Genomic DNA, 16,899 nt, shown 5'->3' on the forward strand with positions numbered 1-16,899 from the left:
GAGTCCCATTCAGGTTTGAGGCTTGTTGGATCAAGCAGGAAGGTTGTGAGCAAGTAGTTAAGCAGGGATGGGAGAAGTGGATAGTTGACTCTGAACCTGTACAGAAAGTTCAAACTAAACTAAGTGTTTGCAGTGGCATACTGTCATCTTGCTTTAAGGCGAGTGATAAAGGCAGAACTAAGGAAATTGAAACAATTTCAAAGAGAATTAAAGAGTTACAAGGGGAGCTTTCTCAGAAAGGGATGACTGAATTAAAACAGCTACAAGAAAGAGTTGATACATTACTGGAGCAGGAGGATATAAAGTGGAAACAGCGGGCCAAGAGGAATTGGTACATAATGGGAGATAAGAATACTAGATTCTTCCATGAATGTGCTAACCAAAGAAGAAAAAGAAACAAGATTGTGGCTATAATGGATAACCAGTCAGTTTTGAGGGATAATGAGGAGATTACTGAAGCTGCATTCAGAGAACATTTTGCACAAGTTTATTCTAGTGCACATCCATCTAAAGAAAGTATTGATGAATGTATTGCTGAGTTGGAACCCAGGGTGACTGAATCTATGAATGAATGTCTTGAGAAGGAGTTTACAAGAGAGGAAGTGGAGGTGGCTCTGAAAATGATGGGGCCTATGAAAGCACCAGGACCTGATGGGTATGGGGCTGTTTTCTTTCAATCCTTTTGGAATGTGGTTGGGAATGATGTTAGTGAAGCATTGTTGAGATTTCTGAATGGAGGCAGGTTGAAGGAATCTATCAATTAGACCTTTATTGTATTGGTTCCTAAAATTAATGATCCAAAGACTGTTAATGACTTCAGGCCGATAAGTCTTTACAATGTATTCTATAAGATCATTGCAAAGACTCTTGCAAATAGACTAAAAAAGGTGATGGATAGAGTTATCTCAAGACATCAGAGTGCATTCATACCTGGAAGGTTGATCACAGACAATGTTATTGCAGCTTATGAGATTCTTCATTCCATGAAATGTAGACAAAAAGGCAGAGTGGGGAGCATGGTTGTAAAACTTGATATCTCTAAGGCCTATGACAAGGTTGAGTGGCAATACTTAGAGGCAGTTATGAAGAAGCTTGGATTTGGGGCAAGATAGATAGACTTGATAATGAAGTGTATTTCAATAGTAACATATGCTACTCTTATTAATGGTAGACCAGGGAAATTTTTTTCTCCTTCAAGAGGATTAAGACAAGGAGACCCTTTATCTCCTTATCTTTTTCTAATATGTGCTGAAGGGTTAAGCTCTATGCTTGAGCTAGCAAAGCAAAGAGATGAATTGAAAGGGGTGGCAGTGGCTCATGGGGGTGTTAAGATGACTCATCTGTTGTTTACAGATGATTGCTTAATCTTTGGGAAAGCTTCTTGGAATGAATGGAAGAAGATCAGTGGAATTCTGGAGGTATATGGAAAGGCTTCTAGTCAGAACTTAAATAAGCATAAAACAATAGTCTTGTTCAGTCCAACAGTTGCTAGTGAAATGAGAAGGGCTATTATCAAGGATTGTGGAGCTAGAGAACAAAATAACTGTGAGAAATATCTAGGATTGCCAATCATGGTTGGTAGATCGAGATACCAGGCTTTTAGCATTGTGAAAGATAGGGTATGGAAGAAGTTGAGTAATTGGAAGAATCAGTTTCTATCACCTTCAGGAAAAGAAGTATTAATCAAGGCAGTCATTCAAGCAATTCCAACATACTATATGAGTGTGTTCAAGTTGCCAAAAAAGCTGAGTGATGAAATAGCTTCTTTAATGGCAAAATTCTGGTGGGGATTTAAGTAAAGGGAGAACAGAATCTAGTGGAGAAGTTGGGCAAAGATGGGATGGTCTAAAAATGATGGGGGACTGGGTTTCAGGGAGCTTGAAGCATTTAATCAAGCTCTTCTTACAAAACAATGTTGGAGAGTAATGATGAAATCCCATTCTATGGCAGTTGTGATGCTTAAAGAGAAATATTTCAGACATACTGATTTGTTGCATGCTCCCTTAGGATTTAGACCCTCAGTTATTTGGAGAAGCCTATGGAATGCAAGGGATTTGTTGAGGGAAGGATTGGTTTGGAGAGTGGGAGATGGAAGGAGTATTAAGATATGGAAGGATAAATGGGTTCCAAGGGTTGTTACATTCAAAATTCAATCCCCCATCAGTATTTTGCATGCTGAGGCAAAGGTGGAGCAACTAATTTCAACTGAGACAAAAGAATGGAATGTGGAGCTAGTGAAAGAAGTGATGAATGAAGAGGAAGCAGAAATAATATGCAAATGACCTATTAGTCTCTCGGGGTTACTAGACAAGCATATATGGGCATATTCAAAAAATGGCTTGTACACAGTTAGAAGTGCATATCATGTGGAAATCAATAGAAGAAGAAGGGAGAGAGGGGAGATGTCTAACAAGTCAGGGGAGGTGTGGAGGAAGGTGTGGTTATTAAACATACCAGGGGTAGTCAAAGTTTTTGTTTGGAAGACTATGTTGAACTGTCTACCAACAAAGATGAATCTAATGAAGAGGTCTGTTGTGAAGGAAGCTACCTGTCCAGTTTGCTTGAATGAAAATGAAACTGTCTGTCATGCCTTATGAAGTTGCAGGGGGCAAGTGATGTATGGGCTTGTGAGAGGAGTCCAGTGCATAAATGGTCGAGTGGGGAGAGGGATATGTTTGAGCTTTGGTCAAACTAGTTTCTAAAGCTGTCTCGAGAGCAATTGGAAATTATGGCTGTGGTGATGAGGAGGATATGGCTGAGAAGGAATGGCATGGTGTTTGATAATAAGATTGTAGGGCCAAATGAAGTGTTTAACCAAGCTGTTCAATGTTTGACAGATTTTTAGTTGGCTCAAGTGAAGCAGACCAGTAAAGCAAACAGTGGTGTTCCTATAAGCAATAAGGCTACTCATTGGAAACCACCTATGGGTGAAATATTGAAGGTTAATTGGGATGCAGCATGGAAAACCAAGGAGGACAGAAGTGGAATTGGGGTGGTGATCCGAGATAGTAGTGGGGAAATAATTGCTTCTCTCTGCTGTCCTAGAACAAAGGTGCAAGATGCAATGGTAGCTGAGGTGTATGCACTATGGAGGGCCATGAAGTTGTGTGCTGAACTAAATTTCAGAAAGGTTCAATTTGAAGGTGATGCTTTATCTGTTGTGAATGCTGTGAATAGCTTTGAGGAGTGTTGGGAGAGGCACGGACAGATAGTTGAAGATCTTAAAGATGCTTTGAGAAAGAGGATAGGCTGGTCTGTGGTGCATGTTAATAGATGTTGTAATAATGTGGCACATAGTCTTGCTAAAATTGCATTAAGTATACATGAGGAGAGGGTGTGGTTGGAAGATTATCCAAAAGAGATTCTTAAGTGTGTTAAGTTTGATAAATTGTGTAACTCAGCAATTACATGAATACAATATACAGGTTTCCTTTAAAAAAAAAAAGTATCATCATAGTTTACCAACGTCTTTTTTAAAGAGGTCATTACCTTTTGTACCGTTGCTTTACGTTTGAATGTTTTCTCTCTTTAATTTTATCAGTTAATTTCTTACCGGCTCTTAGTTATTGGTCAAGTCGGTTTTTTCTTCTAAAGTTGGTGATAACTGATTTCGTCTTTTATGGAGGAAAATGTGAACGCCCCCAAATCTCCACGTACGGACACGGAAAAATTGAGACGTCCGGATGATGACATCACGGGTCACCACCCTATCGACGAGTGCAAGTGTGTGTATAAACAACAAATGTGCACGAAGAAACACGTAGCGGATAGCAAAGTCATAAACTAAGTACTAGAATTTTCATTATTTAATACAAAACTGTTCAAAACATATATAATAAAATATTACAAAACACAAATATAGTTTCAAAGCCAAATACAAAGCATAACCCAACTCAGAACTCTGGCGGAGCCGCATCCTCGGGCTTAGCCTCCTCCTCCTCCTTGAACTCTGCACCAAAATCTACGGAATCAAAAATGGTGCCGTAGGTAAGTAAGATCCAAACACCACTAGATAAAAACATAATAAACTCCACAATATGCAGGAAAGAATGCAAATGCTCACATCCCATAAAATTACATTTTTCCGCACATGCCAAAATCCCATTTGGCCCCAAAAACGTATTCCTCACCAACTCAGGCTAAAAGTCTCATTTGACCCAAAATTTATCCTTTAAACATAAGCTCGCTATTATCCCCGATAATGGCCCAAAAACCAGACCGTCAGAGCACTGTAAGTGGGAATCACAAGCGGGAATAACAAGTGGGACTCTACCACCATTCCTGCTCACCACCGTCCCTACACGAGCACCATAGGCAGGAATCACAGGCGGGACTCTAGCACCATCCCTGCTCACCACAGTCCCTACGCGAGCACCGTAGGCGGGAATCACAGGCGGGATTCTACCACCGTCCCTGCTTACCACCATCCCTACACGTGCCTCTGACTCAAAACAATCTATACAACCGTTCACATATACCATAAATCATTTCTCGCTTACAAGCCCAGCTTTCATTTTTCAAACACATGTACATGCATGCAACTACACGAAAAACTCGGTTTTCCCTTTTTAAACATGAACATGCGTGCACTATACAAAGCAAACATCAAGGCACAAATATCTCAAACAAACATCAACATCAACCCAACCAATCTGTCCTCAATCCATCCGACCCCCGAACTCCTCGGACTCAGTCCGGAATCAACCAACCAATCCAATAATTATTGTAAGAGCAAAATATATTTAAATCTAAAAGTAGAGTTTGGCAAATACTTACAGCGCTATACGGTATTTTTTGAAAACTCGCGGGGTTGCAAACGGCAGAGGAAAAGCAACGTAACAGTGTAATTTATACTGGGACCGTGGGTAATATATTACCCACTTTTGAACGGGGACAAATCAAGGCATGAAATTGATAGGGAATGGTCTTGAGAGGTTTATGAAGTTAAAGGAAATGAGTTTTGGCCGTGGGTGGTGGTGGAAACGGCGGAGGAAGCGGAAAAAGCTCAAATCGGAGTTGAGCTCGTGGGAGCTACTCCAACAACGGATCGAGGCCAAAAATGGGTGGGTTAGGTCGGCAAGAGGTAGGGGAAGAAGCTGTGAAGAGATGGTGACTGGAGGTGGTGCGACGGCGCCGGAATCGGTGAAAATCCGTTTGGCTTGGAGGAGCTCGTGGTAGCTAACGATGGCTCGGATGGAGGTGAAACTTGGTGGGGATGTTCACCGGTGAGAGGGAAAGAAAACTGGGTGGGTGGTGTAGGCTACGCCGCAGGCAAGCAGCAGTTCTGGGCTGCGAAAGCAACCAGCAACAGGGGGGAAAAACAGGGCTGGTGTCGTGACTTCCAACCGTGCATGGCAGTTAACGGCTAGTCGGATGGCCCTGAAAATTGGTGGGGATAATCTCTGGTGGGAGGGGAAGAGAATGGTGGGGGTGGTGTACTACACGGCGGCTGGACGGGGGCGCACCGGGCGGTCAAAGGGGCAGCGAAGGTAAGGAGAAAGAGAAGAGGCAGCTCGCGGGGAGAGAGAAAATGGGGAGGAAAAGAAGAAGAAAAAGAAAGAAAGGAAAGAAAAGAAGAAAAAGAAAAGGAAAAAGAGAAAAAGAAAAAGAGAAAAGAAAAGAAATGAGGTCCAGTTCTTACTCCGGAAACCAAAAACTGATCCGCCGAAAATAATATTAAAAACCATAAAACAACTAAATAAATTAAACACTGCATCAAATAAATTAAAACCAATTTAAAATACAATAATTTAAAATAAATAAACCAATATATTAATTAAATTAAAAACAACCCTTTAGTAAAAATACACGTAAAAGTGGGTCATCACAGAAAACATAAAATTTTCTTCAATTGGTTGTTTCATTCATTGCACAATTACCAAATAAATTGAGGTTGGCGTCCGAGTATAGTTTAGAATTAAGAGTGACGTTATTTTCTCTGTTGAACATAAGTATTGTCTTATTCATTTTGAAGAAAAGAGAAGAGAAAATTGAGTATATTTTTTGAAAGATTTTCCAGATAATTGAGAGGTATTTTCTGAGTGGAGCTTTGAGCTCAATCACTTGTGCAAAGTTGGTTCGGGTTATACGACGATCAGTTGGGTTGTTGTATCCTGGAGGAGTCAAGTCAAGAAGAATTTTGCTCAAAGATGTACTCTATACACCGTCCATGAGGAAGAATTTGATGTCGAGTTTTTTACTCAACAAAGCGGGCTTCAAACAAATTATGGAATCTGATCAATATGTAATTACAAAAAAATGGAGTTTTTGTGGGCAACGGCTATGCTTGTGATGGAATGTTTAAATTGAGTATTGAGAATAAAGCATAGAATGACTCTCTTTTTATGCATTGTTCTCTAATTTTTGGGGCTGCATGCTTGTGTCATATTAATAATAGATATGTTGTAATCGCAAGTAAATTATGATTATTTTTTCAAAGCTGACAAAGGTTATTTGGATAATATTAAAGAATGCAATCATGATTGTGAAGATTTGACAAAGCAGGTTATTTGATGCTCGCATTGCCTCTTCTATTTTCAATGGGACAACCTTGTCTTCCTTACATATGGAATAAAGAAATTTTCCATATTGATTTTTTTTTTTAGTGAGATGTTTTTTTATTTGAAAAGAAAATTTGTTTTTGAATCCAAAAATTAGTGGGGGCCTGTCAAGATTTTAGATTTTTTTTTCAAAGGATTTTGGCTTGTACGTTGTTCTTCAGTTTATTGTAAGCTTTTTTGAATAAAGCTGATTGTTATTAATATTTTGGTGTTATACGTTTTGGTGCATTTAGATGCAACTTATCCAAACGGTTTAATATTGTGTGGGTACATCTCTTATCTTTATTGGATTTGTTTAAAACGTATATGGTGTTAATGTTCAGACTGTTTTGACTATATTGTTAATGTTGAAGCCGTTTTAGAATTTAAGAGATTCATTGCATGTTTTGGCTGCCGTATTTTTTTCCATGTCAACTATGGAGTTTAACTATTTTGGCTTCAATAAAGAAACAAATTAGTTGAGAGATTTATTCTTTTATGGGAAAAATCAGATTCATCTATATCAATTTGTTACAATAGTACTACTACATTGGTAGAGTACAAAACCGTTATTATAACTGGAGGGACCGTTCCAACCGGAGGGCCCTGGAGCATATAAAAAAGGCCCATAATACATTAAAAATCAAGAAGATCAGAGTTTGGATCCAGCATGAGCCCAAAAGTCACGAAGGGATGGTTAAGAGGAATTCAAAAAGAAGCATACATGGCGCCACCTTTAATGGAAGGATAAAAACAACAAGAAGTGATAGGATTATTCAAAATCCTAAGCTTTGATTTGATCCGATAAATCCTGGATGAGATATGTATAGCAAACGAGCCTATATATACAAGTAATCTCTAAGGTTTAAAAAAATAATCTCTCTGAACTAGCTTTAGCATTGGTAGGGGTGAATTCGGTCCGGTTCGGTCCGGTCCGAGGAGGTTTTACGGACCGGACCGGACCTATTCGGTCCAGGGTTTTCCCACCCTGGACCGGACCGAACTTCATACGGTCCGGTCCCATTCGGTCTGGTCCGGTCCGGTCGGTCCGTTCGGTCCACCCTATGAGTTTTTTTTTTTTCAATGACATTTTATTTAATACTTATGTAATTATATTGTGACATATTTAATATATATACATATACTATACTATTATATATATTAGTAATACACTACTACTATTAGTAATAGTGATAATTATATATGTAACTATATGTAATATTAATAACTAATACTATTAGTCTATTAGTACTAATACTATAACTAATAAATATATGTAATGATAGTGATAATATATGTAATATTATATTAAATAATAGTAATACTCTTATTACTAATATTCTATGTAGTTATAGTGATTTAATGCTAACATATTACATATTAAGTTAACTATACTAATATTATTATAAATTTACAAATATATGATATATTATAATTTATACTATAACTTTTATAATATGTTAATACATTAATATATATACTAGTACTATATTTTTTTTTGATCGGTTATACTAGTACTATATATTATAGTTAATAGTTATATATTAAAGAATATAGTAATACATTGATACTAAATATATATATAATATAGTTATAGACTTACAATGATTTAGTTATTATGAATTTATAATTAGTATAACTATATAATTGTATTAGTATTAGACTATTAGTAATTCAACTATTATATAAATAATAATTTTTTTTAATCTATTCGGTCCGGTCTGGTCCGGTCCGGGGTGAAAAACCCCCGGACCGAGACCGGACCGAATACCTTCGGTCCCTTAAAAATTGGACCAGGACCGAACCGGACTCATTCGGTCCGGTCCGGTCCGGTCCAAAAATGACCAGTCCGATATGTTTTTCTGGTCCGGACCGTTCGACTTTCAGCCCTAAGCATCAGAGTGTTTTCAGGAGGAGCCCCCCTCGAGTTTCATCAAAGAAGAACGGCTGAGCTGTGGGAGATTGGAAGTGAGACACGTCCCGAACATTTGACGCCGTCTGTGGCATCTTGTGATTCAGCATGGTTCTCACATGCCAATTGTAACATGCTCAGTAGCAAGCCGAGCGGTTAACGCCGGATTGTCATCTGTGGAAGCGCGACTAGCAGTAGTAGAGGAGAAGTTGAAATAAGCTTTGGAGACTATGGGAGTCTTGCAAAAAGAGAACGACGACTTGAAACAAAAGAACGCCAATTCTCATAATGACGATATGCCCGCCCACAGTGAGCAAGGTGAGCAAGAAGCACATTGTAGAGTTGAAAAAGGATGCTGAACGCGAAGAGAAAGAAAGGATGCATGATGAGTTGCAAGAGTTAGCAGGAAAATATGAAGAGATGCTGAAGAAGATGGGCGGTTCTTCCTCGATGGAAAGTCTGCTCCACCAAACAGACCTGTCGTACAGTGCCCGTATTATGGCTGTACCGCTTCCGCCAAAATTTAAAGTTCCCCAGATCGATATGTACGATGGGTCCAAGGACTCGGTAGATCATCTGGAAAACTTTAAAGCTTACATCATGCTTCACGGTTTCCAATGGGAGATTACATGCCGAGCTTTCCCTCTGACCCTGAAAGGAACCACTCGAGGATGATTTGGGACCCTTAGACCAAGGCCGATAGATAGTTTTAAGGAATTGGCAAAGCAATTCTTGACTTAGTTCATGCCTAGTTGAAGACGTCGGCGCCCAGCCGCCAACGTGTTAATGATTAAGCAAAGGGAAGATGAGAATTTAAAAGCCTACCTGGCCCGTTTCAACAAGGAGCGTTTAGCGACGAATGACCAAGATGAGAAGATCACTCTAGCCGCCCTCTTAGGAGGGGTATGGCCACGCAGTCCTTTCATGGCGGAGTTGGCCTAGAGTATTCCTTCCACCCTCAGGGAGTTTATGGATAGGGCATACGATTTTGTCAGTGCAGAAGATACTCTGTAGGCTTTGGTGTGCCCTTGTAAAGAAGATATTCAGGTTGACCAGAGAAATAGGAGGGCTGACAAGAAGGGTAATCCTAGTAGGCGAGAAAGAGCAAAAGAAGGGTGATCAGATCACAACCTCAGATTGGTGCACAATAATCTAGGCATATAGGAAGGAGAGAGAGAAAAGGAAAGCTGGCGCCCTGTCAAAACAGACGGTTGGTACTGCAAGTACCATCAGATGAGCTGCATTGGACTAAGGACTGCACGACCATGAGAAAGAAAGTCACTGAGTTAGCAGGAACTGGCGAGTTGGAGTGAATGGTCATAGAGCGGTCAAAGCCTAAAAGGCGTAAGGAGGCTAGGCAAAAAGCAAGGCGGAGTTTCAGTCCGAAAAGAAGGTGCCATGCCAATAACCGCCAGGACAGGAGGGCGAGGTTGCCCCTAAGAGGCGATCGGAACAGGGCGCCCATAGGGAAAATAAAGACCATAGCAGGAGGTTTTGCTGGGGGTGGTATTTCCACGTCCAGCCAAAAGGCGTATGCACGAAAGGTAAGATATGAAGAGGTGTTTGTGGCGGATAGAGTACACAAACAACCAAAGCTTAGTAATGAGCGAATGGTGATATCCTTCGACGAGGTGGACAGGGAAGGAATCATATATCCACATGACGATGCTCTAGTGATAACCCTCGTGATAGCCAATTACACAACTAGGTGGGTACTAGTAGACAATGGGAGCTCGACTGATATACTATTCTGGGAGGCTTTGTCAAAATGGGGATTGATGTTGGAAAACTGAGGCTCTCCCCTACGCCGTTAAAGGGTTTCTCAGGGGATGCCATCTAGCCAGTAGGGGCAATCACGCTCCCAGTAACTGCGGGCACGGGGGTGCGGACAACAACTATGATGACTGACTTCTTAGTAGTGAAAGCTCCTTCCTCCTACAATGCCATACTGAGCAGACCGACACTTAACCATTTGAGGGCAGTAACGTCCACCTACCACCTCAAGATGAAGATCCCAACAGATGGCGGCGTGGAAGAGGCGAGAGGCGAGCAAGCTCTGGCTCGAGAATGTTATGTGCAGGAATTAAAGAAAGTCAAGAAGGAAGTCTTCACGGTCACAGGACAGGATGGGGCCTTGCCACCTCGTCCGCCACATGTGGCGGTAACTTGCAAGAGAGATATAGAAGTCAGGGATGACCGGGTTCAGCAACATGTGGAAGTCAACAAACCTCTGGAACTCATGACATTGTACATTGACCGCCCCGGGACAACTACCCGAATCGGGACTCAAGTCCCACCAACAGATAAAGAAGCCTTGGTAAAGTTGTTGATAGAACATAGGGATGTATTCGCATGGAGCTATGAAGAAATGTCCGGTATAGACAACGACATCATTGAGCATTGCTTAGGCGTGGACCCGCCGCACAAGGCAGTGAGACAGAAGAGGAGATCATTCAACGCAGAGAAGTACGCTACCATTAGTGAAGAAGTTGAAGGGTTGCTCGGGGCCAGCTTCATCAGAGAGGCCCACTACCCAAAGTGGTTATCCAACGTTGTCCTGGTGAAAAAGGCAAATGGGAAGTGGAGAATGTGCGTAGACTTCATAGATTTAAACAAGGCTTGCCTGAAAGATAGCTTCCCTTTACCACGCATCGATGTCATTGTAGATGCTACAGTGGGGCATCATATGTTGAGCTTTATGGACGCATATTCGGGTTACAATCAGATACAGATGAATGCGGCGGATGAAGAAAATACATCTTTCATCACAAACCGAGGGCTATATTGCTACCAGGTCATGCCCTTTGGACTGAAGAATGCAGGGGCGACCTACCAAAGGCTGGTAAACCAGATGTTCAGGGAATAGATTGGGAAATCTATGGAGTTTTACATGGATGACCTACTACTAAAAAGCAAAGAGCCCGCTTAGCACCTTGTGGATTTACGAAAGGCGTTTGGAGTCTTACGCCGTTACAGAATGAGGCTGAACCCGTCAAAATGTGCTTTCAGGGTCTAGTCGGGAAATTTCTGGGTTTCATTGTGTCCGAAAGAGGAATTGAAGCCTCTCTAGATAAGATAAAGGCCATAATCAATATGAAGCCGCCATAGAATCTGAACAAGACTCAATGACTGGCGGGGAGAGTGGCCACCCTGGGAAGGTTCATAGCCAGGTCAACAAACAAGTGCTTCCCTTTTTTTCAAGTGTTGCGGAAGGTACATTCTTGGAATGAGCAGTGCAACAAAGCATTCGAAAGATTAAAACAGTATCTGGCCAGTCCGCCCCTTTTAAAGCGACCAGAGAAGGGAGATGTACTCTATGTGTATCTAGCAGTCTCCCCACATGCTGTATCCGCCGTCCTCATGAATGAAGAAGAAGCCGTGCAACATCCAGTGTATTATGTGAGTCGAGCACTCAGAGGGGTAGAGGCAAGAAACCCTCGAATTGAGTTGTTGGCATTTGCCTTGGTAGTGGCACCTAGGAAACTCCGTCCTTATTTCCAGGCCCACACAATGAAGGTATTGACAGAGGCTCCATTGGCAAAAATACTGAGGAAGCCAGATTATACAAGGAGGTTGATAGGTTGGTCGATTGAGCTGAGTGAGTTCGATATAGAGTACAAGTCAAGGAAAGCCATTAAAGGGCAAGCAATGGCAGATTTTGTAATAGAATTCTCAGACTTTTCCTAGGAGGAGGTGATAGCACCGTCAGGAAAGCCTTGGGTATTGTTTATAGATGGGTCGTCCTGCCGAATAGGCAGAGGCCTGGGGATACATTTGCTAAACCTCGATGGCCAGGAGCAGTATTACAAGGTCACATTGGCGTTCAAAGTGATGAACAACGAAGTTGAGTATGAAGCGTTGATAGTGGGTTTGTCTGTGGCCACCCAGATCGGGGCAACCGAGGTAGACGCCAGGTCGGATTCACAAGTAGTAGTAAATCAAGTTTTGGGCGTGTACGCTGCAAAGGGCGAAAAGTTGAAGAAATATATGGCACGAGTTTGGGAAATACGCGATCTCTTCTCATACTTTGCTATCACTTAGATACCAAGGGCGGACAATGAGATCGTAGAAAGATTGGCACTAGCGGCATCAGGAGGGGAGGAAGTACCCCTATCATGGCCAGTTGAGAGAAGGGTCGTTGAGGTCCCAGCTGTGGGCATCAAAGTAGGAGTTCTGGGGTCAAGTACCCCAGATGGGCGAACAGTATAGTGGAGTACTTGGATGGAGGAAAATTGCCAGAAGCAAGAAAGATAAAGAAAAGGGTGGCTAGGTTCCTACTCATCAATGGGATCCTTTATAAAAGAGGTTTCTCTGTTCCTTTATCACGATGCATCTCCTCACAAGAGGCACATTATGTCTTGGTTGAGATACACGAAGGGATATGTGGAAACCACAGTGGGGGAAGAACCTTAGCTAGGAAAACGGTCTGGGTAGGATATTACAGGCCTAATGCTCTAAGGGATGCGCAGGAGTTTGCCAAGAGGTGTGCGAAATGCCAGACTTAGGCACCTATACCACATGCCCCTCCAGAGGAATTAGCATCAATAACAGCACCATGGCCATTCGCCCAGTGAGGGGTAGATCTGGTGGGACCCTTCCTGCCAGGAAAAGGTGGTATTAAATTCATGATAGTCGCCGTCAACTATTTTACAAAATGGGCAGAAGCGGAGCTGCTGGCAACAATCACAAGCAAGGCTATGACAAAATTCTTATGGAAGAATGTCATCTGTAGGTTTGGGATTCCCCACAGTATTGTAACCGATAATGGGTGCCAATTTGACTTAGATCACTGCAGAGAATGATGCACAGAGTTAAGGATCAAGGCAAAGTACTCCTCCCCAGACCAGCCCAAGCAAATGGTCAAGCTGAGGCGACAAACAAAGCATTACTCTCAATCCTCAAGAAAAAGGTCGCGAAGAAGAAAGGAGATTGGGCGGACGAGTTGCTAGGAGTACTCTGGGGACACAGAACCACAACGAAAACTCTGACAGGGGAATCCCTGTTTACGCTGGCATACGGATGTGAGGCGGTCACAGTAGTGGAAATAGGGCTTCCAATCTACAGAACGAGTCATTTCTCGAGTACCCAGAATGAAAAAAGGATAGAAGAATACCTCGACTTACTAGAAGAAGAAAGGGAGATAGCCGAGGCTAGGATGCTGCAAGAAAAGAGGAAAGCCGCGCAATACTTCAACAAAAGAGTAAGGCCCAGGACCTTTGAAGTGGGTGACCTGGTTTTGAAGAAAAGTGGGGTATCTTGTGACGCCCCCAAATCCCCACGCACGAACACAGGGATATCGAGACGTCCGGATGATGACATCACGGGTCACCACCCTATCGACGAGTGTTAAGTGTGTGTAAATGCAACAAATGTGCACGAAGAAACACGCAGCAGATAACGAAAGTCATAACTAAGTACCAGAATTTTTCTTAGTTTAATACAAAGCTGTTCAAAATATACATAATAAAATATTACAAGATACATAATAAAATATTACAAGATACAAATATAGTTCAAATCCAACAACAAGGCATAAACTTCCACTCAATACTCCGGCGAAGCCGCCTCCTCGGGCTCAGCCTCCTCCTCCTCGATTTCTACACCAAAATCTACGGTACCAAAAATGGTGCCGTAGGTAAGTAAAGATCCAAACGCCACTAGATAAAAACATATTAAAACTCAAACAATATGCATGAAAGAATGCCAACGCACATGTCTCACAAAACGATGTTTTTCCATGCACGCCAAAAGTCCCATTTGGCCCCAAAAACATATTATTTTCTAACTCACGCCAAAAGTCTCATTTGGCCCAAATCCAACTCATACCAAACCAATTAATCCGTATGCACCATGACCTCCCCTAGGGGTCATCCGCACACCTTGGCTCCTGTGCCACACCGCAGATAACGACCACGCTTGTGACACCTAAACGAGCGATGCCCAATTCCACGCCCCGCGCGTTCGTAGCCAAGTATCTTCTAACCCTCGCTAGCAAAGGACCACAGAGTCGGTATGAGAGAGTTACCATCCCGCCTGCTCCCATTGTCGCCCAGCGACAACTCAGGGGACATCACTCAGTATATCACGCTCCCGAGTGAACAGAGGAGCTCTACCGAGATAATACCCCATCTCAGCTTGGGGTCATGATACACACGCACCTGAAAATCCATTTAAGCCAACAAAATATGATTTTTCTCAATTAAATAAAATGCACATGTATGCTCCATGTAAATGCAACCTCAAGGCACAAATAACCAACCAATCACAAATAACAAAACCAATCAACTCCGGCCTCAATCCATCCGACTCCTAAACTCCTCAGACTCAGTCCAGAATCAACCAACCAACCAGATAATTTATTGTAAGAGCAAAATATATTTAAGTCTAAAATTAGAGTTTGGAAAATACTTACAGCGCTATAAGGTATTTTTCAAAAGCTTACGATGTTGCAAACGGCGGAGGAAAAGCAACGTAACAGTGTATTTTACACTGTGTCCGTGGGTAGTAAATTACCCACTTTCGAACGGGGACAAACCAAGACATGAAATTGATAGGGAATGGTCTAGGTATGTTTATGAAGCTAAAAGAAGTGAGCTTTGGCCGTGGGTGGCGGTGGAAGTGCAAAAAGGGGCTGAACGGAGTTGAGCTCATGGGAGCCGCTCCGACAACGGATCGGGGCCGGAATTGGGTGGGTTAGGACGGCAAGAGGTAGGGGAAGAAGTTGTGAAGAGGTTGTGGTTGGAGGTAGAGCGACGGCGGCTGAAAAGCACAAAAACCGTGCGGCTTGGAGGAGCTCGTGGCGGCTAACGGTGGCTCGGATGGAGGTGAAACTTGGTGGGGATGTTCATTGGTCAGAGGGGAAGAAAACTGGGTGGGTGGTGTTAGCCACGTCGCCGGCGAGCGGCGGTTCTGGGCTGAGGAAGCAACCGGCGACAGAGAGAAAAAGGAGAGCTAGTGCCGTGACTTTCAGCCGTGCGTGGCAGCTAATGGCTGCACGGGTTGCCTGAAAATTGGGAGAGGTGATCACCGGCCAGAGGGGAAATGATCGGTAGGGGCGGTGCACTGCACGGCAGCGGGACGGCGGTGAACTGGGCGGTGGAAGGAATGGATGGAAATGGAGGGGGGGCTGGGTCGAGCGCATGGGGGGAAGAAGAGGAAAAAGAAGAAGAAAAAGAAAAGAAAGAAGGAAGAAAAGAAAGAAAAGAGAAAGAAAAAAGGAAAAAGGGAAAAAGAAAAAGAGAAAAGAAAAGATGGAGAAAAGAAATGAGGTCCAATCCTCATCTCCGGAGTCCAAAAACTAACCCGACGAAAACGATTTTAAAAACATAAAACGACTAAAATAAATTAAACACCACGCTAAATAAAATAAAACCAATTAAAATACAATAATTTAAAATAAAAAAACTAATATATAATTAAATTAAAAACAACTCATTCAGCGAAAATACACGTAAAAACGGGTCATCACATATGCTGTAATCGCAAGTAAATTATGATTATTTTTTCAAAGCTGACAAAGTTTATTTGGATAATATTAAAGAATGCGATCATGATTGTGAAGATTTGACAAAGCAGGTTATTTGATGCTCGCGTTGCCTCTTCTATTTTCAATGGGACAACCTTGTCTTCCTTACATATGGAATAAAGAAATTTTCCATATTGATTTTTTTTTTTAGTGAGATGTTTTTTTATTTGAAAAGAAAATTTGTTTTTAAATCCAAAAATTAGTGGGGGCCTGTCAAGATTTTAGAATTTTTTTTTTTCAAAGGATTTTGGCTTGTACGTTGTTCTTCAGTTTATTGTAAGCTTTTTTGAATAAAGCTGATTGTTATTAATATTTTGGTGTTATACGTTTTGGTGCATTTAGATGCAACTTATCCAAAAGGTTTAATATTGTGTGGGTACATCTATTATCTTTATTGGATTTGTTTGAAACGTATATGGTGTTAATGTTCGGATTGTTTTGACTATATTGTTATTGTTTAAGCTGTTTTAGAATTTAAGAGATTCATTGCATGTTTTGGCTACCGTATTTTTTCCCATGTCAACTATGAAGTTTAACTATTTTGGCTTCAATAAAGAAGCAAATTAGTTGAGAGATTTATTCTTTCATGGTAAAAATTAGATTCGTCTATATCACTTTGTTACAATAGTACTACTACATTGGTAGAGTACAAAACCGTTATTGTAACAGTAAATCCAGATCTTTTAGAAGAAAAACACAGTACTGTAAGATTTTTCATTGATGGTGTTATTAATTTGGATCCACTATACAATGTTTTGACAAAGGAAAATGATCTGGAATACATTGAGGGAAATGAGATTAAAACCCATAATTCAAGAGCCATGTATGAGGATACCCAACCTGCGGACCAGAGATCCTGAGAACTAGATTCAATGGAAAAAACGAATCATATGATGGTTGTAAAAAAAATGCACTATTTATTC

General features: G+C 41.6%; 1 protein-coding gene across 1 annotated transcript; it reads left to right on the forward strand.

Moving 5' to 3' along the window:
* Positions 1-1,265: 1,265 nt before the first annotated feature.
* On the forward strand, positions 1,266-1,799 carry LOC122296755. The gene has a single exon (XM_043106551.1). It carries the CDS (start codon positions 1,266-1,268, stop codon positions 1,797-1,799), a length of 534 nt encoding a protein of 177 aa, XP_042962485.1.
* The last annotated feature ends 15,100 nt before the right edge of the window (positions 1,800-16,899 follow it).

Source organism: Carya illinoinensis, chromosome 15, assembly GCF_018687715.1.
Source record: "Carya illinoinensis cultivar Pawnee chromosome 15, C.illinoinensisPawnee_v1, whole genome shotgun sequence".
Classification (NCBI taxonomy): domain Eukaryota; kingdom Viridiplantae; phylum Streptophyta; class Magnoliopsida; order Fagales; family Juglandaceae; genus Carya; species Carya illinoinensis.

Bases quoted from the DNA above. Each gene is read 5' to 3' on its own strand.
- LOC122296755 (XM_043106551.1), top strand. From the start codon at position 1,266: ATGCTTGAGCTAGCAAAGCAAAGAGATGAATTGAAAGGGGTGGCAGTG.